Source organism: Hylobates moloch, unplaced genomic scaffold (genome assembly GCF_009828535.3).
Source record: "Hylobates moloch isolate HMO894 unplaced genomic scaffold, HMol_V3 SCAFFOLD_20, whole genome shotgun sequence".
Classification (NCBI taxonomy): Eukaryota; Metazoa; Chordata; class Mammalia; order Primates; family Hylobatidae; genus Hylobates; species Hylobates moloch.
This window is the reverse complement of record NW_026652295.1, coordinates 34,859,507-34,887,393: the sequence shown is the minus strand read 5'-3', so window position 1 is coordinate 34,887,393 and position 27,887 is coordinate 34,859,507. Positions and strand designations below refer to the sequence as shown.

The following is a 27,887-nucleotide window of genomic DNA, read 5'->3' as shown; positions in this document are numbered from 1 at the left end:
CGTATGACACTGTTGGGCTTGGAGCAAGTTCTGTGACAGAGCTGTGGGCCCTAGTGCCATGATGAGACCTCACTGTGGGCTCCTCTACAGTAAATGCTCCCATTACCCAGGTGCCCACCAGCATCCTATGCCAAGTGCTCACTGCATCGCCTCACTCAAGTTTCCTAACAGTCCTGCAAGGTTGCTATCATTTATTCCCATTGAAATGGTGTGAAAATTGAGGTTCAGAAGAACAGTGGAGTGTACTTTGGAGACTGGCAGATTTTTATTTTTATTTTTTGGAGACAAGTTCTCGCTATGTTGTCCAGGCTGGATTAGAATTTCTAAGCTGGAGAGATCCTCCCGCCTTAGCCTCCTGGGTAGCTGGGAACACAGTTGCATGCCACAAGGCCTGGCTGACTGGCAGGTTTTAATCTGCCATTTACTAGTATCACTTAAGCATTTTATCTTTTTTTTTTTTTTTTTTTTTTTTTGAGATGGAGTCTCATTCTCGCCCAGGCTGGAGTGCAGTGGTGCCATCTCAGCTCACTGCAACCCCCGCCTCCCAGGTTCAAGCAATTCTCCTGCCTCAGCCTAGCGAGTAGCTGGGACTGCAGGCGCACGCCACCATGCCTGGCTAATTTTCGTACTTTTACGAAAATACGAAATGTTGGCCAGGCTGGTCTTGAACCAACCCTGACCTCAAGTGATCCACCCGCCTCGGCCTCCCAAAGTGCTGGGATCACGAGTGTAAGCCACCGCACCCGGCCTATTTTATCTTTTTGAGCCTTAATTTCCTGATCTGTAAAATAACAATATATTCTTTATGAACATTATTGTGGGGGCAAAAATCACGTATTTAGAAGCTCGTGCTACGGGCTTGAGGTCTGGTAACCATTTTGCGAATGGCCGTTGTCATTGCGATCACCAGCGCGCCCCCTGGGGGTGAGCAGCCGGAGCTGCAGCGCAGCTCTGCTTAATGTCAAAGCCACAGCTTTCCCACTCCATGGGGATGGGCACTCGAGGCCCCCGCTTGCAGCAGAGACCCACAGACAGCTGAGGGGGAGGAAAGTCTAGGAGTCGCTGGGAGCCACGAGGTAGGGGAGCCTGGAAAGGAACTGAGATTCACTGAGCATTTCCGGCACAAGACCTAAATCAGGCATCGCACACAGCAACCGAAGGGATATTCTGAGGCTATTTTCGGGCTAGAGACTTTGGTCCTGGGTTCTGACGGGGCTTGGGAAGGAGTGAGGTCATAGTCTTTCAGGTACCTCTCACTGAGGACACGGAAGGAGACTTAGGGAAGGCCGGTGGGTTGGAGGCTGGACCTCGAATTAGCAGGTTCCAGGCAGAGGGTGTGGCCCGGGAAAGGAGTGAGAGTTCACCAGCTTGCTCTTTGCTCTGCGGTGAACAAGAGCCGCAGAGCAAATGAAGGTCCAGGCTCATTTCCATATGTAGATAATTCTGCCGGAGTGGGGACGGATTTCTGGGAAGCAGTGTTCACACTCAGAGAGGTTAGAGTGTGCCTTGTGAAAATCCTTCTTAGGTTTGTTACTCGGAACCGCCACATCCCGCGCTCCTGAGACTGGGGCGCTGTGTTCCACCCACTCCTCTCCGTTGGCTACCATCATTTTTATCCAAGACCACGTTTATCTTCCGTGCCCCGTGCTACACACCCAGGCCACACAAGCAAGTGAAAAATCTTTCTAAACAAATGTACAGACTCTTTGGGAAAAAACAAAAAACAACAAAATCTCAATTTTGTGAATATGCCACTGTTTATATATTTTCCTGTTAATAGGCATTTAAGTCGTTTCAAGTTTTTGAGGGTTTGGCTATCACAAACAGCACTGATATACACATTCATATAAAAGTTGTTTGGGGGGGCCATGGGGATGCATTTCTGTTGTGTATCTGTCGGGGGTGGAATTGCTGGGTCACAGGGCAGGTGTTTGTTCAGCTTTGATAGATATTGCCAGCCGATTTTTCCAAGTAGTTGCACCATTTTCCACTCCCACCAGCAGCGTATGAGAATTCTGTTTGCCTCACACCGGCTCTGACACGGGATTGTCTGTCTGAGAATGACAGCACAGCAGTATGGCTGAGTCCCGCAGACATGCAGTGAAAAAAGCCAGGCGTAAAAGAAAACATGCAGACCGATGATGCTCAAAAATAGGCAAAACTAATCTAATCTGGGAGTCATGAGGGGAACAAGGTGGGTTCTGGGGTGCCAGGAATGTTCTCTTTCTTCATCTAGGTGCTGGTTACACAGGTTTATTCCCTTTGTGAAAATTCATCAAGCTATCTGCTTATGATCTGTGCGCCTTTTTATACATTATACTTAAATAAAAATTTCAAAAATATTCTCTCTCAATCTCCCTCTCTCTCCTTCTGCCATCTTCCCTCCAAGGACATGGTTGGGAACTGTCACCTTCAGAGCCCCCTTCAAGGCTGTGTGACCTGGACAGTTGCACAGGGTGTGCACTCAGAAGGGCCTAGTGCTTGGTTTAATGTTTTGCTGTCTGTCTTGAAACTATTAATACTTTTTGAACAAGGGTGCTTTGTTTTCATTTTGCATGGGGGCTCACACGTAGTGTAGCCGCCCTTGGCCCCAGGAGAGGCAGCTGCCAGAATCTGTCTCCAGATCCCTGGCTCAGGACATGGTCTTTGGCAGGCACTGAGGGCAGGGCTACGTTGTCTCCCAGACCCCTGATGGAGAAGGTGTGGAGTGCCCAGAGCTGCCCATGACGGTTCTCCCTCCCGTGAGAACCTAGGAGCGCATGTACCTGCAGATGGGACTGTAGATGAGAGATGCCTGCACAGTGACCCATGCGGCTGTCTGCCCCTCCCCTTGTTTTTATTGTGGTAAAATATGGATGACATAAAGTTGACTGTTTTAACCTTTTTAAAGTGTACGGTGCAGTGGCATTAAGTACATTTTGATTGTTGTACCACTCTCCACCATTGAACCATGTCCACAACTCAAAAGTTGAGTTTGAGTGTGCCTTATGAAAATCCTCCACATCTCAAAAGTTGTGGAGATGGTTCAATGGTGGAGGTAGTGGTACAACATTCCTCTCAAACTGAAACTCTGTACGCATTAAACAACTTCCCATTCCCTTCTGCTTGCTTATGTGATTTTCTCTGTGTGTTTCTCTCTTCCCAACTACTTTGTGGACTCCATGAGGGCTGGGCCAGGCCGGGCATATTCACCTCGGAATAAGAAAGAACACATACAATACACACAGGGCCTGGAAGAAGTGGTTGACACAATAGTTTCATTAAATAAATGGAAAATATGTAATATTATTTAACCTTTGTTTGAAGGCTAGGTGGCTTCTTGGACTAATAAATTCTAAATTTAGTGCTGAGACAGTGTCTGGCACATAGCTGGATCCAAAACCTGTTGACAGAATGAATGAAGCATTAATAACTCTGTTGCCCATAATAAAACAGTGGCCCTTTATTGAGCCCTTACAAGTACCAGGCACTATTAATACACAGAAAGAAAGATGTCTGGCACTCCATACATTTTCTTCTTTCCTTCCTTCCTTCCTTCCTTCCTTCCTTTCTTCTTCCTTCCTTCCTTCCTTCCATCCATCCTTCCTTCCTTCCTTTCCTTCCTCCCTCCCTCCCTTTATTCCTTTCTTTCCTTCTTTTTTTCCTTCCTTTCTTCTTTTTTCCTTTGAGACAGGATCTCACTCTGTTGCCTAGGCTGGAGTGCAGTAGCACGATCATGGCTCACTGCAGCCTTGACCTCCTGGGCTCAAGCAATCCTCCTGCCTCAGCCTCCTGAGTAGCTGAGACTACAGGCATGTGCCACCATGCCTGGCTAATTTTTAAAATTTTTAGCAGAGATAAGATCTCACTATGTTGTCCAGGCTGGTCTTGAACTTCTGGGCTCAAGCAATCCTCCTCCCTTGGTCTCCCACAGTGCTGGGATTACAGATATGAGCCACCATGCCTGGTCTCCTTCTTTTCTTTGTAAGCGTTATCACATTTGGCCCTACAACTACCCTCTGAGATGACTACTTGTTTTATAAGTGAGCACAAGCTCAGCGACATCGTGTCCCCTGCTGTGGTTACACAGCTGGCAGGTGTCTCCAGACGGGGCTGACTCCAAAGTTTGGTGCTTCTGTATCTATTTTGTAATGCCTCCCTGTGTTAATGAACCAAAACAGAATTTCTTAACATTTTTTGCTTTCTTTCTTTTTTGAGACAGAATCTCGCTGTGTCACCCAGGCTGGAGTGCAGTGGCACGATCTCAGCTCACTACAACCTCTGCCTCCTGGGTTCAAGTGATTTTCTTGCCTCCGCCTTCCAAGTAGCTGGGATTACAAGTGTCTGCCACCATACCTGGCTAATTTTTGTATTTTTAGTAGAGATGGATTTTCGCCATGTTGGCCAGGCTGGTCTCAAACTCCTGACCTCAGGTGATCCGCCTGCCTCAGCCTCCCAAATTGCTGGGATTACAGGAGTGAGCCACCGTGCCTGGCCTTTGTTTTCATTTTAATAAAACTAGTTTTTCTTTTCTGATTATAAACATGTATTTACACTCTATTTTTTAAAATAAGGCATTACAGAAAGTGGAAATCTGACTTTTTAAGACTTCTTAGAACGTTCTCTCAAGATCCATGGCAACCCTTCCCGGGCACAGCAGATCAGGAACACGTGGCTCTTGTGGACTCTTCCTTCTGGGTTGTCTCCAGGTCAAGGGATGTATGTATCCCATCGCTGATCTTTCTTTCTAGGTACCTGCCTCCCCACTGATCTTCAAAGATAACTGAGGGATGTTGTAAAGGCAATAAAGCCACCTCCACTTTCTCTCCCTAACCTGCATTTCCCATTAAGGCTTGTTTTCAACTCTACAGCTGGGGCTTTCCCCAGCCAGACCTTAGATTATTTTCTGAGCTTTGGTTTCTTACTGGGGTTTGGGTGCCATAAGGAAGTTGTCAAGTGAAACTGTTTTTTCCAGGGTAGCTGAGCTAAGCCTCCTATCATTGGAGGAACGGGGAGCAGCCCTGGGATGGGTGGTAACAGGTGGAGGCAGGTGAGCCAGCCCATGGCTCTCTGGATTGGCTGCCATGAGCTCAGCTCCTGGGAGATACTGTATATATGGACGGCCAAAGCATCTTCTGAGACACTCAGAAAATTGCCAGCACCAAAGTAGTGGCATCTTCTCCCTGGGAGAGCTGGGTCTGGCTTCTCACTGGACACAACTTCCAGCTGACAGGGAGCAGAGCCTAACACAGAGACCTCTTGTCTGAAGATCCCGGCCCAGGGTGTTCAGGACAGAAGTGATTTCTGTGGTCCAAGGTTGGTTGAACAATACAGTCTCCTTTGGGGGCAGGAGCAGTGGGTATGTATCTTGGGGTCCGGAGAGGAGTTTAGTCCTGGGAGTCAAACCAAGAGTCCAGTCCCAATTCTGCTTCCAGCATGCTGGGCTCTCTCAGAGAGGCAGCGGGGGTGGAGGTGGGGGAATCAGTTTTCTTATCTCTAAAAAGATGGAGCAAGGTTCAATGACATTATCTCAATGGAGTGTTTCTCAAAGGGCTCTGGACTCACTTGGACTTAAAACTCTGTATTCAAGTCCCAGTCTCGCTTATTAGCCGCCACCCTGAGCAAGGAACTTCACTTCCTTGGGCCTCAGTTTTCTTGTCTGGAGGATGGGACAGAATTACATAGCTCACCTGCTAGTTTCCCTACCACAGGATATGGTAGAGGTCGAGTTATAGACAGTATGTGAAGGTACATGAGGGAATCCTCCGATAAATGGGAGGTGTTATTATGACCTATGGTTAAATTAAGGTTCTATGAGTTTTAAGGTTTTTGGAAGTTAGTCCAAGAATGGGGAGATCTTATTAAAATAACTCATGGTCTACTGCTCTCTTGGGTGGGAATTTAGAGGCTGGGGGGTGGATTATAACCCACAGTCCTGACCGACTCCTCACACAGTGGTGCATTGCCTGTGGTCTTGGATAGAGGACAGAATGGGGTGGTGGGGAGGGCATGGGTGTCTATACCTAGGCACATGTGATTGTGTGACTCCATGTGCACAGGTCATGATGGGCATGTATGTGAATGTAGTTATCTCCATCAGTGTGAAATAGCAGGTTTCTCCCCTCTAAGTCCACGTGTAAGTGCGTGCATGTGTATCTATGCTTACATGAGGCCATTTGGTGTAGAATAGAGAATGTAGGATTTGAATCAGGAGAAGTGGGAGAGTCTCAGCTCTCTGCTTCCCAGCTATGTGACCTTGGGCGTGTCTCTTAATGGTCCGGAGCCTCAGTGCCCCACTGTTAGCCCATCTGATTCACTGCCCCGGGCAAAGGTGAAATGAGATCATGTCAATGAAAGGGCTCTCTGGACACCGTGTGGCTGCATGAAGGTGAGCTGGTTTGGGTTTGCACGTGCCTGTGTATCATTTGTTTGTTTCACAAACACTGAGAGCCTCCCAGGCTCGGGTCCCCTCTCATGGAATTTAGAGTTAGGACCGATGGCAAGTGGTGAGCTTGGTCACATAATTATTTCCTTACACTTGGGACAGGAGAAATACAGGGCGTCTTGAGTCCATGTAGGTCTGTGGTGTGCACAAGTGTGTTCTGGTAACACATGGATGTCTGTGGTGTTGACTGTGGGTCAACGTGTGTGTGCCACACACTGTCCCTCAGGGTGCTGCTGTGGTGCAGCAAGTTGGCTCTCTGTGAAGTTTCTATTGTGTGAATCATGGGGTGGAGAAGGGGAGCCGCAAAGTTATCTCCATGAAAGGCACCAGAGCAGTTAAAGAGTAACGCGGCCAGGTGAACAAATTAGAGAACAGCATAGAGATGAGGTCACCGTGCAACTTAGAAAGTAAACAAAACACAGCAGCAAGCTTGGGGAAGGCAGGCAAACTTCCTGCTCCAGGGTCAGCTTTGTGAGCCTTCTCCGGTTCTTTGTTGCTGTTGCTGGACATGTCACCGGTAAATGTCATGTCTTGTCAGAAGAAGTCTTGTGATGTGCAGATCACTCGGGTATTTCTGAGCTGATTTGGACTTTGCTCTGACATCCACTTTCGGCCAAGGCAATAACAAGTTTACAAGATCAGCTGGGTTTCCGCATAGTGAGGCCGCGCTGCTCGCTTAGGGCTCCTGGTCTGGAGCACAGCCTGCGCGGGGTGGGATTCCCTGGTGGTCGGGCTGAACGTAGTTGAGCACCTGGGGCACAAAACCAAAAAAGAAGAAGAAAGGAAAGGAAAGTCTTGCTTTGATAAATCCTGGATAGCAGAATTTTATACTTGGAAAGTCTTGAACGGTTTAATTTTGGCACATGTAGGCAAGGGGAGGTTATTAGGATTAAAAGACAAGCTTCTCAGGGCCTAGAGACTTTAAAAGTCTGAGGACACACCATCCACAGAAGTTCTTCAGGGGTCTTCTTGGGGGCGTGTGTCTTCCCCAGTCAGCCGCACTCTCTCAATCCCTGGCCCAGAGCTGAAGACAATCTTTGGAACATTACAGAGGAGGAGCAGCTGGAGCAGGGGAGAGGGAGGAGAGAGCTGGACTGAGGACAGTCACAGCCACCCAGAGAGGAAAGAGAAAAGAAGGAAGTAGGGCTGGTATCAAATGCTGAAGCGCGTAAGGGAGGACAAGACATGGGAAGAGGCCACTGGATTTGGAATTAGGAAAACTTGGGAGACCCTGGAATCTCTTCCCTGGGGAAACTCTTGGACAGCAGAGGCCCCTTCCTGCCTCTGGGCCGCAGCAGCAGCTGCGGGGCTACTGGCCTTAGTTTCTCTCATCTCCTTGTGGGCTCAGGGCACCGGTTATTCCAGGGAGGGAGCAGCCAAATCACGACAGCTTTCCTGAAAACACATCAGGGAAAGCATGTGCTGGTGGGATTGTGTTAATGTTCTGATCAAGAGGAGCAGCGTGTCCTTGGAATGTGGTAGGAGGATACTGCTGCCATTGGCAATGGTGAAAACCGTTTCCATAGCAATGACAGCTTTTTAAAAGATTACTGCGTCTCTCTTCCCATTAACTGGGTAAGGAAGCGCTGGCCCTCCGTGCGATGGGTCCCACGGAGCCAAGTCTGTGCAGACGGAAGAGGGGCTGAGCTGAACAAGAGTGTCCTGGTTCTGTGGTTTTGTTAATGAACAGCTTCTCTCCAACCCCATCCAATTTGCCCTGACCACAGGAACATATGGAAAACGCAGAGAGAACCCTGACACCGTTCAGTAAATATTTCTGGCTCAGCTTACTTTTTTAAAAATGTGATCTTAAATCACATAGAACTTCAACCTAAATTTATCTTCTTTTAAGACCATGTGCTTCTGAAGAGGGAGCAGATGCAGGGGAATGGAACATTGCTGTCATCACTGTGTACTCACATCCTTACTCCTGCGCATTCAAAGAAGACCAGAATATTCCCTCTGGGGGCACACACTGCATCTCGTCCATGATTGTATCCCTAGCACCGAGCATAATTTCTGGTGCAGAGTGGGTGCTTATTAAATGTTTGTTGAGAGAAATAAGTGAGAACAAACATAAATATTTTCCTCTATGATTTCTTCTCCTTATCCTACCCTGCGTCGTCTTTGGAAACACAACCATAAGGCAGCCAGTCTCACAGCCTTTCAGGAACATTAGTGAATTTCCACATAAGGTACAGATACATATTGCTAAAAGTTTCCATGTAGCCCAGATGTTCCTTTTAAGGAACATTAAACAACAAATAAGTCCTTTTAAATTGCCTGCCTCCTCCCCGGCCTGATTTCTCGTTTCCTCCAAGGTCGTCCACGTGTGGACACTCAGCCCCAATGGCTTCTGGCCTCGGCAACCTGGGGCTGCAATACCGTCTGGTTTCCTTCCCAGACTGGTGCTTGGAGGAGGGAAGGCATCCCAAATGTTCGCGTCACCTTCAACTATGTGTGTTCCTATTTCTTTTCTTCTTTCTCTGTATCTTCTTACTTTCCTGTGGATCCCACACATAAGAAATTGCAATTATAGATTCTTATTTTTGCCTCTAAGCTGAGCATAGCAATAGAATACATTTTAGAGTACATCCCATACCACTAAACATTACTTGGTCAATGCATGCTAAAGCTTTAATGACAAATTAGAGCAGGCAACCTGTGGTCCTAAACTCCATAGGACTCTCCAGGGGCTCAGGTTTGGCATTCAAAACCATATTTTATTTTTCTTTTACCTTCCACTGAAGGGAAGAGGCCTTCTGAACAACTCTGGAAAAATTGGAAAGCCCAAAGAGTTTTAGATTAAAGACACACAAATCAAGTGCACTGCCCACACCCAGGCCTGCTTGAAATGCTGCCCAGGAAGGAAAGTTTTTTTTTGTCTTTTTTCACTGGCCGCTGCTCCACTCTGGATGGAGAATGGAAGAGCCCCCACTGCTCTAAGATGAAATTGGCCCAAAAGCACTGATTTCATGTTAACTACACATCCAAAGATAACTTACATATTGTGCCATTTACTAAATGTGTTATACATCTATTCATTTGTCTAATAAGTGCTTATTGAGTGGCAGTGATATGCTAGACATTGTTCTAGGCACTCAAAGATAGAAGACCTAGTAAAATAAACACAGGAGATGGAGAGAGACTCAGACAGGAAACAACTAAACACATAAAGACACGACATTGCACACCACCAGGCCGTAGGGTAGGAGGGGAAAGGGTGTGCTGATGGGGAATGGGCAGGGAGGGCCTCGATGGGAAGGTGACAGTTGAGTACAGCCTCGAAGGAAATGAGGGAACAAACCATGAACAAACTCATTCTTTCCATGAGGGAAGAATGTTCTAGAAAGAGGGACTGGTCAGTGTGAAGGCCCTGAGGTGGGTGGGCCTGAAGGACAGCAAGCAGGGCTGTGTGTGTGGAGTGGAGTGAGAGAAATGTGGTCAGAGGGGTGATGGAGGCTGGGACGTGTGGGGCATGCCAGACGCTGTAAAGATTTTGAGTGAAAGGGGACCTCTTGGAGGAAGGGAAGTAACTTTTGTTTTAAAAGCCCCCACAGCTGCAAAGGGGAGAAGATGCTGTAAGGAGGGCAAGAGGAGAGCAGGGAGGTCAGTTAGGAGGTGATGGTAACAGTTTAGGTGAGTGCAGATGGGGACCTAGAGACCACAGGGGGCCGTCGGGGTGAGGACAGGCTCTATGAGAGTGAGGCCAACAGGCTCTGCTGATGGGTTGATGTGGGAGTAAAAGAAAGAAAGGAGGCCAGCAGTGGCTCATGCCTGTCATCCCAGCACTTCGAGAGACCGAGGTGGGTTGATTGCTTGAGCCCAGAAGTTTGAGACCAGCCTGCACAAACACAGCAAGACCCCATATCTATTTTCTAAATAAAATTATTTATTTTTTTAAAAAAGAAAGAAGTCGGGGTGACTTTATATTTTTGGCTTGAGCAGTTGGAAGAAAAGAGTTGCCATTGACGGAGCTGCCTCGTGGAATATTCATGACAGCCTGTGAGAGAGGGCAGGGCTCAGGCATGCTTCAGATGAGAACATGGGGCCAGAAAAGGTGCCTGAGCTGCCCAAAGTCCCAAGGCTAGTGAGGGGCAGGACTAGGCCTCTGGCTCCGGCTGTATTCGTTTTCCATTGCTACTGTAACAAAAGCCCCCAGACCCAGTGGCTTTGGACAAGATGAATTAATTATCATGCAGTTCTGGAGGAGAAGTCCCAAATCAGTCTTGATAGACTAAAACCTAGGTGTGGACAGGGCTATGTTCCTTTCAGGGGCTCTGGACGTGCAGCTGACCAGCCCTGAGATCTGAGCACAATCTTCCTGTGGTCCAGTTTTATCCTCTGGAAAATGAGAATAACGACCCCCATTCCCCGAGGGTTTTGGGGGAATTTGCACAAGACAACAGCTTGGAGAAATTGTTGACACTACTCACATTAGTGGGCAGGGTGAATGGGCCCACTGGTCAGCACCGGAAGCCAACTTCCATGTGCCCAGGAGGCCTCTGCTGAGGGAGCTGTTTGGCTGGGCGAGGTGGCTCATGCCTGTAATCCCAGCACTTTGGGAGGCTAGGGCAGGGGGATTGCCTGAGGTTGGGAGTTCAAGACCAACCTGGCCAACATGGTGAAACCCCATTTCTACTAAAAATACAAAAATTAGCCAGGTGTGGTGGCGGGCACCTGTTATTCCAGCTACTCAGGAGGCTGAGGCAGGAGAATCGCTTGAACCTAGGAGGTAGAGGTTGCAGTGAGCTGAGATAGTGCCACTGCACTCCAGCCTGGGCAACAGATGGAGGCTCCATCATAAAAAACAAAAACAAATAAAACAAACAAAACAAAACAAAACAGAAAACTAAGGGAGCTGTGTGTTTTGATTGCAGCCTGATGGAGAATCCAAGGTGCCCAAGGAGGCCCCTGGTGGAGAAGAAAGCCAGGTCTCTGGACAGGCCACCGGCCCCCGGGAAAGGCTCGGAGTCGTGGGACTGTCATTGCCTCTCCCTGCCCACTGCCCCCTCCAGGAAGGCGCTTCACTGGACGACCACTGATTGGGCCAGACATTCAGACAGCCCAGCTCCGTCTGCAGAGGCTCACTGCACCACCGCTGCAGCCCCTAATCCCGAGGAGACCGGAGAGTTTCTCCCCAGCGAGCAGAGGCCTTCGCAAGACACCAAGAAGGGGTGGCTGAAGACCGTGCTGAACTTCTTCGTGAGGACGGGCCCTGAGGAGCCCAGAGAAAAAGCCAGCAGGAGGCCAAGGGGGAAAGAGGGCTTCTCCCAGCCTCCAGAGCCCCTGGAAGCAGCAGGGGAGCCAGCCCTCAGGAAGAAAGCCCACCACGACAAGAAGACCAGCCGCAAGAAGCAAGGTCACAAGAAACACGCGGCCGAGGTGACTAAGGCAGTTCAAGACCAGGAGGCCAGAGGCCAAGAGGAAGGGTTGTCCAAGGCGGCTGCTGCCTTGCGCTCCGGGGAGGCTGACCTGGGCCCAGCTCTCAGGGGTGAGTGGACTGTGCCTGTTCCTATGGCAACCCCTAGGGTGCTCTAAACTTGTTCCAGGAGCCTCTCCACAGAGGGACAGGGATAGTCAGGGGAGCTGTCAGGGGCCGCACCGCTGTGACTTCCTTCCTCTCTTCCTCCCTCCCTCCCTCCCTCCCGTCCTTCCTTCCTTCCTCTCCTCCTCCTTCTTCTTCCTCTCTTTTCTCTTTCCTTTTCTTTCTTTCTCTCTCTCTTTCTTTCTCTTTCTCTCTTTCTTTCTCTCTCTTCCTTTCTTTCTCTCTCTCTTTTTTTTTTTTTTTTTTGAGATGGAGTCTCTCTCTGTCGCCCAGGCTAGAGTGCAGTGGCACGATCTTGGCTCACTGCAAGCTCCGCCTCTGGGATCAAGTGATTCTCCTGCCTCAGTCTTCCGAGTAGCTGGGACTACAGGCGCCCACCACCACACCTGACTAATTTTTGTATTTTTTAGTAGAGACAGGGTTTCAGCATGTTGGCCAGGCTGGTCTTGAACTCCTGGACTCAAGTGATCCACGGGCTATGGTCCCCCAACGTGCTGGGATTAAAGGTGTGAACCACCACGCCTGGCCCACTGTGACATTTCTTTGAGGTAGAACAGCACCGTGGCTGAGCGCTCCAGGGATAACCACTCGCAGTGCCACCGTTCACAAGCTGTGTGGCCCAGGGAGGCAGCTTTCCTCTCTGAGCCTCAACTATTTTCATGGATAAAATGAAGATAAATATAACATTACTGTCTCACAGAGTGGCCACAGCCCACAAGGAAAGTGCTCAGTGCACAACAGCTGTTATTGCCAACTCCTCTAGTTTCAGGAGCATAGACCTAGGAGAAGTGAGAAGGCAGGGAGCCGGGTGAGGAGGGAAGCCCTACTCCCACCCCACTGGTGCCTATGTGCTTCTGGGCTGCTGCTTCCAGGCCTTGGTTCTAGACTTGGCTCCATCAGGAGTAAACTTGCTGTGTGACCTTGAGCTTCAGCTGCTCCCTCTGGAGCTTTTGATTCCCCACATGTAAATGAGGGTGCTGGCTCCCAGGGTGCCTTCCCATTCTGCCTCCCAAGGCTCTGGAGCTGAATGCCTACTGGCACCTAGAGGGAGGAGGGCTCTGCTTTGCAGCACTCAAAACTCAGCATTTATGATGGGGAGAAGATTGAGGATTTGCGGGGAGGGGGTTATCGAGAGAGGTGTCTTGGTGGAAGCAGCCTCTTCTCAAATAAAAATGTTAGTGGGTTTCTGATTTTTTGGTTAAGCCTAGAGCGGGCTGCAGCAGCGCCTGTTGCACTGTGGATTCTGTGCTGTTTTCTCATGTTGATGAACAAAGTCAGGAGAATGTCACTGACACATGCACATACACACCTACATACCCGTTTGCTTTCGTCTCTATTCCAGGCGGGGAAGATTCTGATCACCAGTCCTTCCCCATCGAAGTGGACGGTGCTGGAGCTTCAGATGTTTCTCCCCATGCCGCAGGTCACCAGCCAGAAGAGGAGCTCAAAAAGCCTGACCGTGAGTCGGAATCTCTAGTGAGCTTTTTGCCTGTGGCTGAGGTGGCTGTTACTGAATGAGACGGATTGTTCTGAATGATTACTGAGACCTTGGATGGTGGCTCTCAAAATACATGCACTGGCCTTTCTTGCCTCTTTTGGTGCCTCTGGCCACGTTTGCTTATTTTAGAATTTCACAGAAGGGAGGCTGGGGAATTGGAAAGGCTGCTGGCAAATGCTTTTGCCTTATGTGTTAATGAAAATGAAACTTTTCTTAGTCTTTTAAAATATATTTTACTTTAAAAAATATATAGAAGAGTGAAAAGTATAGTTCAATGCTTTGTATACTCACAGTTGTTTACATGCTGCCACAACTTGTATACTCATAGTTGTTTACACTCTGCCAGTTTGCTTTGTGTGAGTATCATTTTGTTGCTGAATCATTTTGGAGTAAATCATGCTTCATCCCTAAATACTTAAACATGCATCTCCAAAAAATAAGTACAGTCTCACACAAAACCACAATACCATGAGTGCGCCTAATAAATGGAGAATAATCCCCTATTCATCTAATTCCCTGTAAAAAAGATGAGCATATTTTATCACATATGAAATGAAGGAGCTATGCATATGTCAAAGAATAACTAAAAGGCATTGAGTTCGTTATTTTGCAGCTAATCGTTTTCTTACATGAGAGGGAACCAGCTGGTAGCTGAGTCAAGCGACAAAAGCCAAACAATTTATAAGTGAGAGGGAAGTGAGAGAGGGAAGTTAGGAGTAAAAAAAAAAAAAAAAAAAAAAAAAACCCACAGACAGCCTGGGAATAGGGAACTTTGTTTGCATCTCTTTTCATGTAAACTCATCAGCCGGCACCTAGCAGAGGAGAGTGTGGGCACATTGTCCTTGAATAGGCTGACTGGGGTATCAAAGGAAACCATTTCCGTTGTCAGTGGCTTCTCCGTGCAGACATGGGGGTGTGGCTGAGGCATCAGCGTGGCAGGCTGTCTCTGTGTCATGCCTGCTGACGTCCTTTCATCCTCCACCTTAGTTAGGCCAGGTATCCACCATTTTCCCACTGGAATTTTGCAGATTGGAAGATCAACATTAGCCTTGCAAAGTGTTCTCAAGCCCAGTCCCTCATTTGACAGCCTTCTGAGGGAGGCAGGACAAAGATTATGACCACATTTCACTGGGAGAGATAAAGGTCCAGAGAGGTTAAGAAACTTATTCAAGGTCACACAGCTTACTGAACCCAAGTAGACGTTCCTAGATCTGTGACTTTCAAAGGAAATAGTGGGGCACAAGTTGAATGCCTAAAGGGCTGACCTGAAATTTCCTGCATAAAGTGTCATGATTTGGCTTAGTGCCTTCCCCGGTGGATCTTCCAACCTTCTCTCAGAAGAACTTGCCCCTGGGATGTGGTGCTTTCCCTCCACTGTGTGGCCTAAAGAGTTGTTTAAGAGAACTGTCCAAGACGGTAATTTAGAAGGAGTTGTCTGTGCATTTAGAAAGAATAACCGGATGCATTTGCTTTCTTCCAGAGGATGCTATCATTCAGATGATAGTGGAATTGCTCAAAAGAGTGGGAGACCAGTGGGAAGAAGAGGTGAGGAGTAAACTTTGCAGGTCTGCAGGGGCCCTCTGCCTTCTCTTCCCCCTCCTCTGCCAAGCTCCACCTGTCCTTGCAGGCTGGGCTCTAGTCCCTTCCTTCCCTGAAGCCTCCTTCTGCAGCTTCAGAACTCAGCCCGCCCCCTGCTCTGGGCTCTGCTGCCTCCCCTCTCCTGGGGCCATCCTGCAGCTTGGCTGCTCTTCACTTGCATCCAGAGAGCTTTCCCCCTCTCCTCAGTATCATGAGCCTGACTCAGTTTTTCTCCTCTCCCCAACAGCAATCTCTGGCCTCACAGCTGGGGGTGGCCCTGCCAAACCCAGAACCAGCTATTAGGAAGAAATCACAAGAGAAAAAGACAAGCCTCAAGAGAACCTCAAAGACAAACCCCAAGAAACACGGCTCCGAGGAGGCCAAGAGGGGGGCTGCAGATGTTTCCAGTCCAGAGGCCCGGCCACCCAAAAAGTCCAGCTTTCTGCCCCTGTGTGTCGGCGGCCATCGGCCTTCCATCTCCAGCAGCTATGGTGAGCAGGCTCTGCAGTTGCCGTAGCAACCCTGCAGCTGCCTCCAGCTCTGGAACCTTCCCTGAGGATGGAATTGACCATTTTAAAGGTTGCGTTGTGCCTGGCCTGACTTCTGCACTCTGCCCTGAGTGGTGTGAGGATGACTGTGGGAAGAGAGAAAGAATGCCAGCAGGTCACCTCCACACACAAAACCTCAGCGAGGTCTAGGCAACCCCAATAAGCCCTTGATGGAAATTATGTTCCGGGATTCCCCAACCATCCATATTTCTTGGCCACCTCAGCTTCTGCACCCTGGTAGGGAGGGGAGTAGTGTGTGCAGGAAGGAGCTGGAGCAGGGGAGGCAGGAGACCTAGGTTCTAGCATATTGTCCATGTCATTCCCCATTTTTGTGCCTCAATTTCTTCACCTGTAAAGTGAGACATTTCCTTGCTGCATATCTATAACTCAATCAGTCCCCACAGCCATCATATGAAGTACAACTATTATCCCCACCTCACAGATGAAGGACCTGAGGCTTTGGGAGGTAAAACAATGTGTTCAAGGTCACATGGCCCATGGATGATGGGACCAGAGCTAGAGGCAGAAAGGATCAGACAAGTCATTTCTTCCTGGGCATCAGGGAGAACAGGTCATCCTGTTAGGTCATCCTGGCCAAGAGAATTTACATCTTAGAAAGGAGGGAGTGACGCTTAACACCAAAGAGGGGATTTTCAGGCCTGTGGGGAGATATTTTCATGCAGGGGGATTCTGGCTATGATTCATTAATTCATGCCATGGGACCAGGCCTCTACTATTCAACTTGTGGATCAAGTCAAAACGGTGGAGGGAGGAGAGGGCAGCAAAGCCCAGGAAAGCCAGTTCTATGGAAGCACAAACAGATAAGGGAGCTTGGTCTGGGCCGGTAAATCAGAGACACAGCCCTGCCCAGCAGCTGTCTTCCAGCCCCGTAAGACCTTAGTGTGATCCAGCCACGGAACCCACTTTGAGTCTGTGCTAGCTTCTGTGCATAGTTAACAGCCCCAGACGGACAAAACACACCCCCTTTTTCCTTCTGCTTCTCAGGCTTGGAAGAACCTGAAGTCCAGGAGGCCCCATCTACAGAGGCTGGGGCTCCAGGTCCCTCCATGCTTCCCACCCCATCAGAGAGCCAGGGACCTGGAGAGGAGCTTCCGCTGGACAGAGCCTCGGAATACAGTCAGTACTCCTCTCCTTTTCTCAGACAGCCCTTGCAAAACTTCTGCTCTGACTCTCCCCTTGCAAAGAGACACTGAGCCAGAGAGGGGCAGTGACCTGTCCAGACCTCCCTCTGAGTACAGCAGGCTGGGGAGGCAACTTGGGGCCCAGAGCCCAGGCCCAAGCCAGGCTGCCTGTCTGAACCTCGATAAATGGCAGTAGTGTTGGTGCTTACCCTGATGAGGCAGACAGGAGGCAACGGGAGGAAAGTGCTGGCCCACACCAAGGGCTCGGCCGATGGGGTGATCTTATGGACCTGGGTTTGAGTCTGGGCTCTGACTCCTTTGAGCTGTGTGGACTTGGGCAAGTTACTTCATCTCTGGTCTCAGTTTCTTCATCTGTGAAACGGGGGCAGCACATACCTGCTTTCTAGAATTGTAGGCAGCATTCAGGGCAGCCCCTGTTAGCAGCTAATACGTGTTAGATGCCATTTGTTGCTCTTACTGTCGTTGTTGGGTGGCCCAGCTTGAGAGCAGAGCTCAGAAGTAAAGAGGATAGGGAGAGGGGTAGGGGCCTTGGGAGGGAAGCTCAGCTAATGGCAGCTGCCATCTCTGTAATTATTATTTTACCATTGGCAGAGCCAGGCCTAGAAACATATGTGCGTGTGTATATATATATACATATATATATATATATATATATATATACAGGGCAGAGTGCAGAAGTGCAGAGTGCAGATATATATATATCACCGGCAGAGTGCAGAAGTGCAGAGTGCAGATATATATATATCAATATCACCGCCAGGTCTGAAAAGACCTGGAAAGATCTCTGCCCCCTATCCCCTGCCATTCTGCCTTGTTTGCTTTTCATAGAAAATATGCCTTGAAGGGAAATTCTGCCTGGACAGGGAGAAGGTGCAGGGTGAGGGCACCTGTAGGGAATGGGCCTTTCCAGATGGCCCTGAGGGGCCTCCTCCTGGGTGTCTATTTAGAGGCCCTCACTGGTAAAGTGAATATGTATCCCATGAAACCAGCTCTGCCCTCAGGCCACCTCTGGCAGCCCTTTAGCCCCCTGGAGAATCACCCAGGGAGCCACCGGGGCATTAGGAAATGAAGACTGACCACAGAAGAGCTTTTCTAGCACCAAAGTGTAACCGTGCATGTTGATCTTTTTCAGAAGAATTCATTCAGAAGATCATTTCCATGCTCCAAGATGCAGAAGAACAGCAAGGAGAGGAGGTGAGGAAGACGCTCCCCACGTAACCCTGACCTCACTGTGGGCTCCCCAACCCTGCCTGCTGTAACAACTTTCCTGTCTCTGCTGCACTTCTGTGTCCTGCTGCTCCAGTCCCTCCATTTTTTTTTTTTTTTTTTTGGAGACGGAGTCTTGCTCTGTCGCCCAGGCTAAAGCACAGTGGCTCGATCATGGCCCACTACAACCTCCACCTCCTGGGCTCCAGCGATTCTCCTGCCTCAGCCTCCTGAGTAGCTGGGACTACAGGCATGCGCCACCACACCCGGCTAATTTTTGTATTTTCAGTAGAGACAGGGTTTTACCATATTGGCCAGGCTGGTCTCGAACTCCTGACCCCTGGTGATCCACCTGCCTCAGCCTCCCAAAGTGCTTGGATTATAGGCATAAGCCACTGCACCCGGGCCCAGTCCTTCCTTCTTGAAGCTTCCCCAGCCCCCTCCAGACCACACATATTTCCCCAGCACTGAGCATCAACCACCCTTCTCTGGGCAATGCCTGCTAGCCCACCGTGGCTCTCTTTCCCCAGCTCACCTGAGATCTCCTCAAGGTCAGGGACCCTGACTCAGTTTCTCTCACCTCCCCCACAGCAACCTCAAGTCCAGGAGGAAGAGGTGGGTGTAGAAAACCCGGCCCCACACTGCAGAAGGAAATCTCAAGAAAAAAAGTCGAACTTCAGGAGAGCGTTTTACCATAAGAAACACGCCTCCAAGGAACCTAGAAGAGTGGGGGCAGCAGGGGCTGCCAGCCCAGAGGCCCGACGACCCAAGAGGCCCAGCTTTCTGCCCCTGTGTGTCGGTGGCCATCGGCCCTCCACCTCCAGCAGCCTTGGTGAGCAGGCCTGGTGTTGCCATAGTAACAGAGGCTTCCTCTCGGGCAGGGCTGCTGTGTGGACTGTCTGTCGTTGACAGGCTGGCATAGTGGGGGATGTCCACTGTTGCTGAAAGCCCTGACTGTGTCTTTCCATGCTGAGCAGAGTGGGGGGTGTGGAAGTGTGGGGAGAGGTGAGGGGCCAGGTACCAGCAGGACCCCACCCCCATTAGTCCCTGCGCACTGCACACGCCCGCCCCCCTCTCCACACACAAACACTTAACAACAAATATGGTGGGAGATCCGTGCCGCTGTGCATCAGAATCACCTGGCCAGTTCATAGAAAAACACAGAGACCCGGGTTTGATGAAGTAAGAGATGGCCTGGGCCTGTTTTTTCACTACACCAAAGCGTGAGGGCCACTGGTGTACAGTAATTCCCCTGACATCACAGAGTGCCTACTACCTGCTAGTTTCACATATATTATCTCATTTAACCTGCTCGCAGCCCTGTGAGGTCAATCTTATCACTCCCACTTAACAGATGGAGAAAGTGAGGTTCAGACAGGCTAAGTGACCCAGAAAACCTGGCAGAGGGAAAGGGTTCGTTTGGTGGGCCCTGTTGGCACACTAGTTTTAACTGCGCCCCTCCCAGACTGAGGAGGCAGAAAAGGTTGGTGGGCGAAAGTTAGGTTTCTGGGGAAGGCCAGGAGTGCACCATGAACTCCTCTGAGGCAGAGCCGGGGGCAGGAAACTCACCGAGGAGCCTGGAAACCAGCCCCTGCTTCTGCCCGTGCCTCCAAACAGCTTCTTGTCAGGAACTAGATTCAGCTCTCTGCAAAACACTCAACAACTCTTTTTTGCCCTAGATCCAGAAGATCTCGAGTGCCGGGAGCCCCAGCCCGCAGAAGGGGAGCCAGTTGTGATCTCAGAAGCACTCTCCCAGGCCAGAGGCCACACGCCAGAAGGGGCACCTCAGCTGAGTGGAGCATGTGAATCTAGTCAGTAACACTCCTGCTGTTACCTGGACAGCTTCCCGGGCGCTTCTCTTCCACATGGAGTTCACAGGCTGAATAGGGGAGGGTTCTGAGGAAGGAATGGGGAAGGCAGCAGGCAAAGACCCCAGGAGACTCTAGGATGGGGCAGGGGGACACAGGCTTGGCCTTTAAACTGGGGCTGTTGGGGCAGAGTTGCGGGTAGAGGACACCTGTCTATCCTGTGGGATGTAATTAACACCCGCCATTTGTTTGCTTGAATGTTTCATATGGAATTCCTAGCTTGCTCCGGGTCTCATCAGCAGTGGTGTGCTGGCAGACAGGCTCTCCACTGGGAGGAGGATGCCCTACTTTGTAGCATTTGCAGATTTCCATGGCATAAATATTTTTACCTTGGTGATTTCAAGCTGCTAACAGTTTATAACAACTAGTCCACAAATGAATTAGCCTGGCATGGTGGTGTGTGCCTGTAATCCCAGCTACTTCACCACCAGAGTGCACACTGGCCCATCAAGCTGCCAGCACCTGCCTCCTTGTGCCTGAGGACCCAGGGCTGTTTTGCAACTCATGTAGGGGGCAGAATTAACTCCTGAGGCAGGAGAATCACTTGAACCTAGGAGGCGGAGGTTGCAGTGAGGCAAGATCACGCCACTGCACTCCAGCCTGGGTGACAGAGCGAGACTCTGTCTAAAACAAAACAAAACAACTAGTCCACAGATTTCCTGAATATTTACAGTGAACTTAGCACGAGCAGGCCCTGGCACACCACTGCTTAGAACCCAGGTGGATGGGTGCATTCCTAATGGGTCAGTAGCCCTGGCACGTCCCCTCCCTGCATTCTGATGTGCTGCTCCTCGTCCAAACTCCCATTCCTGACTGTGCTACCCTGTAGCCTGGATAAGGGACACTGGGAGGGCTCAGTTTCCCACCTATCAAATGAAGCTGAATGTGGTTACAGGTGAGGACCAGCAAGCTGGAGTCCCTTCTATTTCCATAAAGGGAACCCAAACAAGTCTCTCACACTCCAGCTGTAGTTTAAGGCAAGAATCGTCTTGGTCCGTCATAACTAATGTGTGTGCTGAGTTTTAGAGAGAAAATACTTTCACAGGTGGATGTGTTGTTACAGCACTTTGTTTTTGGAAGGGAACTGGGCATCACCCAGTCAACAGTCACTCAATCCTCCTTTGTTTTCCTTAGAGGAGATCATCATCCAGAAGCTTGTGGCGCTTCTCCAAGAAGTGGATGGCCAACTGGGGCAGCAGGTGAGCACCACTCAGCCCTCCCTAGGCCAACCCCAGCGCCTCATCTACCCACAGCTGAGACCTACCTGGGTTCCATCCCCAAGTCTGCACCTCTGGGCAACTTCAAGCATGTCCCTTAACCTCTCTGAGTCTCGGTTTCCTCTTTTCCAAAATGAGAAATAATTACCTACTTGACCAAGCTTAGTGCATATGTAGAAAACGCCAGACATGTAGCAGATGAGAGAACTGTTTAAAATAACACAATGCTCATGTGGCCTCCCTGCCCCAGCCAGGACCACACCTGTCCAATTCAGCTATTAAAGTTCGGCTCATTTCCCCCGTCCTTGGAAGCCTCCTCCGCCCACACCTGGCCACTCCTGGCCCCACCCGCCTCGCTGATTCCATTCCCTGTGGTCTCCAGGTTCACTCTCCGTCTTGCCGTGCTCTTCAGCATTTATATGGTCTCCCATTCTTTCAAGCTTGTTGATTTTCTCCCCTGATAGGCAGTCTGTAACAGAAGGTTCCCCACCCTTGGAAAACACAGTCTATTTGGAGAGACAAACACAGATCGCATGTGAAGAGGTCAGGTTAAAGATGAGTAATCAGCACAGTGGATGCTCTGGGTGCCTCTCTTCACCACCAGAGTGCACACTGGCCCATCAAGCTGCCAGCACCTGCCTCCTTGTGCCTGAGGACCCAGGGCCATTTTGCAACTCTTGTAGGGGGCAGAATTAACAGCCTCCACTTCCCCATGAGCAGCCCTCAACCAATGGCTGGTGGGAGTTGGTGGATAGAGACCCCAGCTCCCTTGCCTTTGTGGGATATAACAGGAATGTGCTCTCAGCTGGCTCCCAAGGTGCCCTGAGTGGATTTAAACTCCAGTTGCCACCCCCTGGGCCACCTTCCCATTCTTGTTCCAGGTCTCATTCTCCCATCAGCATTTCCTGGAATCATTTAATGAATAAAATGCCTGTACCCAAGTCCTTGTGTCTGGGTCTGCCTCTGGGGAACCCATTTAGTTATTAAGAGAAAGGAGCTTGTTGGAGGAGGCTTGGAAGGAACTAAAATTCCTCTAACATCAATACTAAACATTCCTGTACTAAACATTTTATATAAATTCTGTCATTTCATTCCCCACCACTCCAATCCCCGCCCAGCAATCCTGGGGCTGGGTGGATACTTTACATTTTACAGATGACCAGAGGCTCACACACATAGTAAGTGCGACTTAAGCATCCCAATTCTAGACTGTCATACATTTAAATAATAAAGTACGATTATTTGTCAAATAAGGAGTGGCTAGGGTAGACGAGAAGGCTCTGTGGGGTGTTTGCTTCTGAATTATCTGAGTCTAAACACCTGTACTTCCACCCTTGCCCTCTACTTTGTCCTGCTGCTTTGAGCTGGACCTTGCAGAACAGATTCTGAGAGGCTAGGGGCAGTGGAGGGATGTAACAAGGGGAGCTCATGCCAGGGACAAGGAGGTGCCCCGCCTGCCTGCATGGAGTTGTGGGAGGGGCAGTTGGCGGGAGGGGTACTGCCAGCAACACTAATGACCTGCTTTCATTTCCGATTCCAGATCAGGCGCCACCCCAGCTTTAAGAGGTTTTTTTACGAGTTCTCGGACTCCTCCCTCAGCAAGCTGGTAGCCACCCTGAGCAGCCAGGTGGCCCACTCTAAGCTGGACAGGAACCGCGCCAGGAGACTCTACCAGTTTGATGTTAGCTTAGCTAACAAATTTGCTGGCAACAACAGCCACGCCATGTGCATCCTCATGGGCCTAAGAGACCACTACAATTGCACCCAGTTCCCATACAGGGGGGACCAGCTGGTGAGAGAGGGCGGGGAAGACAATGGCGATGTAGCATAAGTGACAGCAGGCTCACAGCTGGCCTCCAGTGGGATCTGCTTATTCTCCTCTCCCCTCGCCTGCTCAGTTCAGAATTTTTGGGTCTCTTTCAAATGCCACCTCCTCACTGAGGCCTTCTGAGACAATTCTAAACCATGACAACACTTTTCTTTTCTGAAATCTCACTGATTTTACTCCATAATAAGCATCTTCTTTATTTGGCTCTAGTCTTCAATTACATGTACATTTCCATGCTTTTTGATAGAATAGCATATTGGACTGGCTACGATCTTAGCTTGCCTTGTTATTATTTTGCGGGCTGTATTGCTTGGCTTCTCAATTCTAGGCTGTCATAAAATGTAAATAACAAAGTAAGGTTATCTATCAAATAAGGGGTGGCTGAGGTAGACAAGAAGGCTCCATGGGCTATTGGTTCTGGAAGGCTTCCAGGAGGTGATCACTCACTGACCTGGCCTTAGTTGCTTAATGAATAGCCTCTCTCCTGCCGTCACCTTCAGAATGTTCTGAGTGCATTTATGCTTTTCCTAATAATTTCCCCTCCCCCAAGTCTCTGAGATATTCCCTTCAGAGTGATGCTTGTCACTGATATTTTTTTTGAGACAGGGTCTTGCTCTGTCACCCAGGCTGGAGTGCAGTGGTGTAATCACAGTTCACTGCAGACTCAACCTTCCTGGGCTCAGATGATCCTCCCACCTCAGCCTCTCAAGTAGCTGGGACTACAGGTGCATGCCACCATGCCTAGCTAATTAAAAATTTTTTTTTTTTTTTTTTGGTACAGAGATGGGTTCTCACTATGTTGACCAGGCTGGTTTTGAACTCCTGGCCACAAGCAATCTTCCCACCTTGGTCTCCCAAAGTGCTGGGATTACAGGCATGAGCCACCACACCTGGCCTTATTTTTTAAAAATTCTGAGCTCTCATATTTTCTGGTGGACTCTGATAAAGATTTCTTCATCCTTTTCTAATTCACTTAACATAACCTGCTTACAAACATTTGACCCAGATCCACAGTGTAGAAGCCTCTGAATGAAGGTGTGACTTTAGAGGAATGAAATGTCCTGTTTGCTGGTGTTGGACAAATAGGACCAGAACTTCTACATCCAAGTGGTCCCCTGGGAAACCTTTTGCAATGATGCTACTATCACCCAAAGCACTTCTGTCTTTCTTGGAATTACCTTTAGAAGCCATTTGAAAAGTCTCTCAAGAGAGCTGGCTTATTTCATGGTAGTTGTATCTTGTCATTCAAATGCTCTTCTCTACTTCAGCTCATTTTCCTGGTGGGAAATCCTCCTTACCATGGACCCCTCTCGCTTCTTGGCCTCACTGTCTTCTCCTAGAGAATAGGAATGTTACAGATAATTTGCCCTCTAGGGTGGGTTAGGTAATAGCTTACAGATTAATCTGAGTTATTCGTGAAAGACATTATAGAAACATCAATTCTGACATCCTCAGTTGCCCTGACTCCATCTTCTGGTTTTACTAACCATTCATTCATTCATTCATTCATTTAACTGGTACCTATTGACAGCCTCCTATGTGCTTAGTTGTGCAAAGGGCTGGGAGGCTCTGTGGAAGGTTCTGCCTTCAAAGGCTTCATCTGCCAATGGAAAAGACAACTGTTTGATGACAAAATTAAATAGCAACCAAATACCAAATGAGTGGTAGCTGAGGCCCATGAAGCAAGTTGGTCCTGGGAGCCTTCCAGGAGGTGGAGGTGCTGGTTTTGACCTTTGAGAATGGGGAGGCTGTCTGGGGAGAAAGGATCAGGAGAGCAATATCAGCAGGAGGTGTTGCAAGAACAAAGACCCAGAGAAGGAGGCTGGGGTGGGGTGTCAATGGGATAATGGGAAGTCTGTTGTTTCCAGAGTGAACCCATAAATAATTGAGCTATGGCTAACATCTATGTTCTTTTCTCTTCCCAGAACATCACAAGTCCTGAGGTTCAAAGTCCAGATTGAAAGCTGTGTCTTGCACTCAAATTCCCTTGAACTAGCCAAATGGTTCGCAGCTTTAGCCAGGAGACCCTGAAGATGCTCTGTGATGTCCCAATCCCTGCTTCACAAACGTGATGGAAGACAAGAGCAGACAACCACTCTGTGTCCATACCCTAGTATCTGAGAAGCACAAAGCATTCTTCCACAAGGCAAGACACAGAGGCCGTGTCTGGGGAAATCAGCACTGGACTGGGAAAGAGGAAGACCGGGGCTCTACCTGCTGAACCTACCACAGACTTGCTGCGTGACCCTCTACACATTCCCCCTCCTCTCCAGACTTTGGAGTCTAGGATCCCACCCAGAAGGCCTATTGATATTTTCTCAGATGTTCGTTTTAACTGAGTCTAGTTTTTAAACTAAATTTTTATTTAATCTCTAACCAGAACATCCACATGCATCCAAACAGATGTGCATTGAAGTGTATCCCATCATTTCTTCAGTTGACCAGTAGTTCTTCATGCTCATATGGATTTGTAGATGCCTCCCAGGAACTCTGCAGGCCCAAGATGGAAAGACCTAGATACTGGGGACACTTGGTCTCTCAGAATTCTTCTAACCCTGTGTCCTGTCATTCTATGACTAGAGAAATGGAGCTGATACCTTGCACCTCTCCCATCTCATGGGATTGGCTAGGAGTCAGTAAGAAAATGGATGTGAAGAGTTCTGAAAATTACCTAGTGCCATGTCCATGTAGGTACTATAGCTTCTTTTGGGTAGTTTTCAGGAAGTGGAGGAGGGCTTCAATGGGCTGGACTGCCATGGATTGTTGCACAGGGGTGCACTGCTCAAGAGCACCATACTCCAGGAGGTACAATTCATATCTTAGACATTGTGGATTTGTAGATTTATGATGACAGTTTTGCAGCTGGTAGCAGTAACATGTCTTGAGAAAAGGGCTGTTTTTTGTATTTGCACAAAGGTGAAATGTGGGGGTGCCAGAGGCTCTGCCTTCTGTACAGCTCAACAGTTTCAACAGCTTGACTCAGGTGTGAAATTTGCCACATGTTCATATCTATGTGCAGGAAGGACAAGACTGTAGACAGGCAGCCAGCTCCCTTGGACACTGCCCAGAACATGTGGTCATGGGGGAAAGGGTGTTAAACCTGGATGGCAAGTGAGATCTTGTGACCCTTGGGGACATGGTATTGCCGTGTTGAACCTGCTGTCGCACCATGGGGTAGGACTGGGGAGGAGGAGCAGTCTAGAGCGGAGAGGACCTGGGTGCTTATATGGGACTGGCCTCCAACCTGAGGCACTGGCTTCATAAGCTCAACTCAGCCTATCCAGAAAGCCATTTGGTTTTTATTGCTGCTTCTGAGAAGTGAGGGAGAGGTGAGCTATTTGTGGATTTATTTTAGGCAGTGTTCACAATCATAGCACCTAAATATGAAGGATCAGAATAAGTTATGAAATGAAGGTCAGGAACGTTTTGTACATAGTTTCTTGTTTGGAATGATGTTCTTTAAGCTCTATGAGTATTTGGTATGTGCTCCTGATGCTGGCATCTGAGTCTCATTTTTGTACCGTGTTATTTGAGCAAATAAATACATTAATTTGCACAAAGGTGTGATCTGGGTTATTCACCATGGAAGCAAGACAGATACCCACCTGCCACATCTATGACAGTCTGGTGCCTGCAAGGCTGTGTGGGTTGGCCTCCTTGTCCCTGCCTGGATCCCCTCCAGGTGTCCCATTCTTGGAGTGCCAGCTCGCTGATGCAGTAAAAAAGTGTCCTGGGCTGGGTGTCAGGAGACTTGGGTTTTAATCCAGCCGCCCCCAGGCTGGGTGACCCTGGGGACAAGATACTTGCCCTCCAGACCTGACATTCTACAACTCAGTGACTCTCAATGTGACAGTTCATTGTATGTCCAGGAAAATTGGGAGCAGTACTGATTCCACCTTGTCTCTTATTAGTCCCCCAAATCTGGTGCTTAAATTCTGTCACTCAGAGCCAAGATAAAAAATTGTTAGAATACAGCGCTAGGTTTTTGGTCTGTAACATGTTGTCTCCAAGGACAGACATTGATGATGTCCTTTCTCTTCTCTCAGGTGACACATGAGTGTCTGTTCCTCAACCCCTGAAGGCTCACCCTAATGCTCCGAGGAGAGCAGGAGGAGGCAGCATTATTATCTTCCTCTCACAGATGAGGAAACAGAGGCTCAGAGTAGGGAAGCGCCTTGTTCACAGTCACACAGCCAGATACAGACAGAACCCAGCCAGGAGCAGGCTCTGATAACTCCTATTTTAGTGCCCTTCCCTCCAGTTATGATCTAATCCATTAGTTCATTTATTCAACCAATGTTTATTGAGCACTTACTATGGACCAGCTCTGATGCTAACTGTGTGGAATACACAAATGCAAAAGACACAACCCCTGCCCTCAGGATGCTCACAGGCCCCACTGGTTATGGGGCTTTTGTGCCAATATGAATATAGGGCACCCTGTGAGGGTGCTGTGGAGGGGTGGGGCCCCTCAACTCTCACCATAGATGTTTTTGGTTTTGTTCCCTCAAGTGCTGGCAAGTATGTAGAGCAACACAGATGGTTTTTACAAGAGCACTGGGGTGCATAGAGGTCCTGCTGCTTTGCATGGCTTTAAAAAGGTGGGCAAGTAACATCACAACATAATTAACCTAATTCCCTCCCTCTGAGAAGTCAGAAGCTTAAGTGGGTGAGTCAGAGATAATGGGGTCAGCTGAGAACTGGTTGAGCTGGAGGTGTTAGCGGGGGTTGTGCTGTGGGTATCAGTCAGAGGTGCTTGCCTGGAAGAAAAGACAGCATTCTGGTGTTGCCCCAGGCACAAGCGAGGCCTCCCAGTTTCAAAGCACAGTGGCTGACATGTAACAATTCATTCACGTTGATTAGGAAAAAAAAGAGAAAAAGGAGAAAGAAGCTAATTTGGGTTGCCAGATTTAGCACATAAAAATACAGGAGGCCCAGTTAAATTTGAATTTCAGATAAATTACAAATAATTGCAATATTGAGGACATACTCCTACTAAATAATTATTC

General features: G+C 49.0%; 1 protein-coding gene across 1 annotated transcript; it reads left to right on the top strand.

Annotated features, from left to right (window-relative positions):
- The first annotated feature begins 5,118 nt into the window (after window positions 1-5,118).
- On the top strand, window positions 5,119-26,434 carry BNIP5 (BCL2 interacting protein 5). The gene is made up of 12 exons (XM_032140735.2): window positions 5,119-5,295; window positions 11,305-11,918; window positions 13,315-13,431; window positions 14,951-15,015; window positions 15,296-15,539; window positions 16,602-16,733; window positions 17,892-17,953; window positions 18,557-18,797; window positions 19,645-19,776; window positions 20,968-21,032; window positions 22,591-22,842; window positions 24,804-26,434. Exons 2-12 carry the CDS (start codon window positions 11,309-11,311, stop codon window positions 24,837-24,839), a joined length of 1,956 nt encoding a protein of 651 aa, XP_031996626.1. The 5' UTR covers window positions 5,119-5,295; window positions 11,305-11,308; the 3' UTR covers window positions 24,840-26,434.
- The last annotated feature ends 1,453 nt before the right edge of the window (window positions 26,435-27,887 follow it).

What these genes read in the sequence shown, in the direction of transcription:
- BNIP5 (XM_032140735.2), top strand. Translation starts at nt 11,309, where the DNA reads ATGGAGAATCCAAGGTGCCCAAGGAGGCCCCTGGTGGAGAAGAAAGCC. An exon ending in TTCCATCTCCAGCAGCTATG is followed by an intron (nt 15,540 to 16,601) that starts GTGAGCAGGCTC and finishes TCTGCTTCTCAG; the next exon opens with GCTTGGAAGAACCTGAAGTC. An exon ending in GGACAGAGCCTCGGAATACA is followed by an intron (nt 16,734 to 17,891) that starts GTCAGTACTCCT and finishes GATCTTTTTCAG; the next exon opens with AAGAATTCATTCAGAAGATC.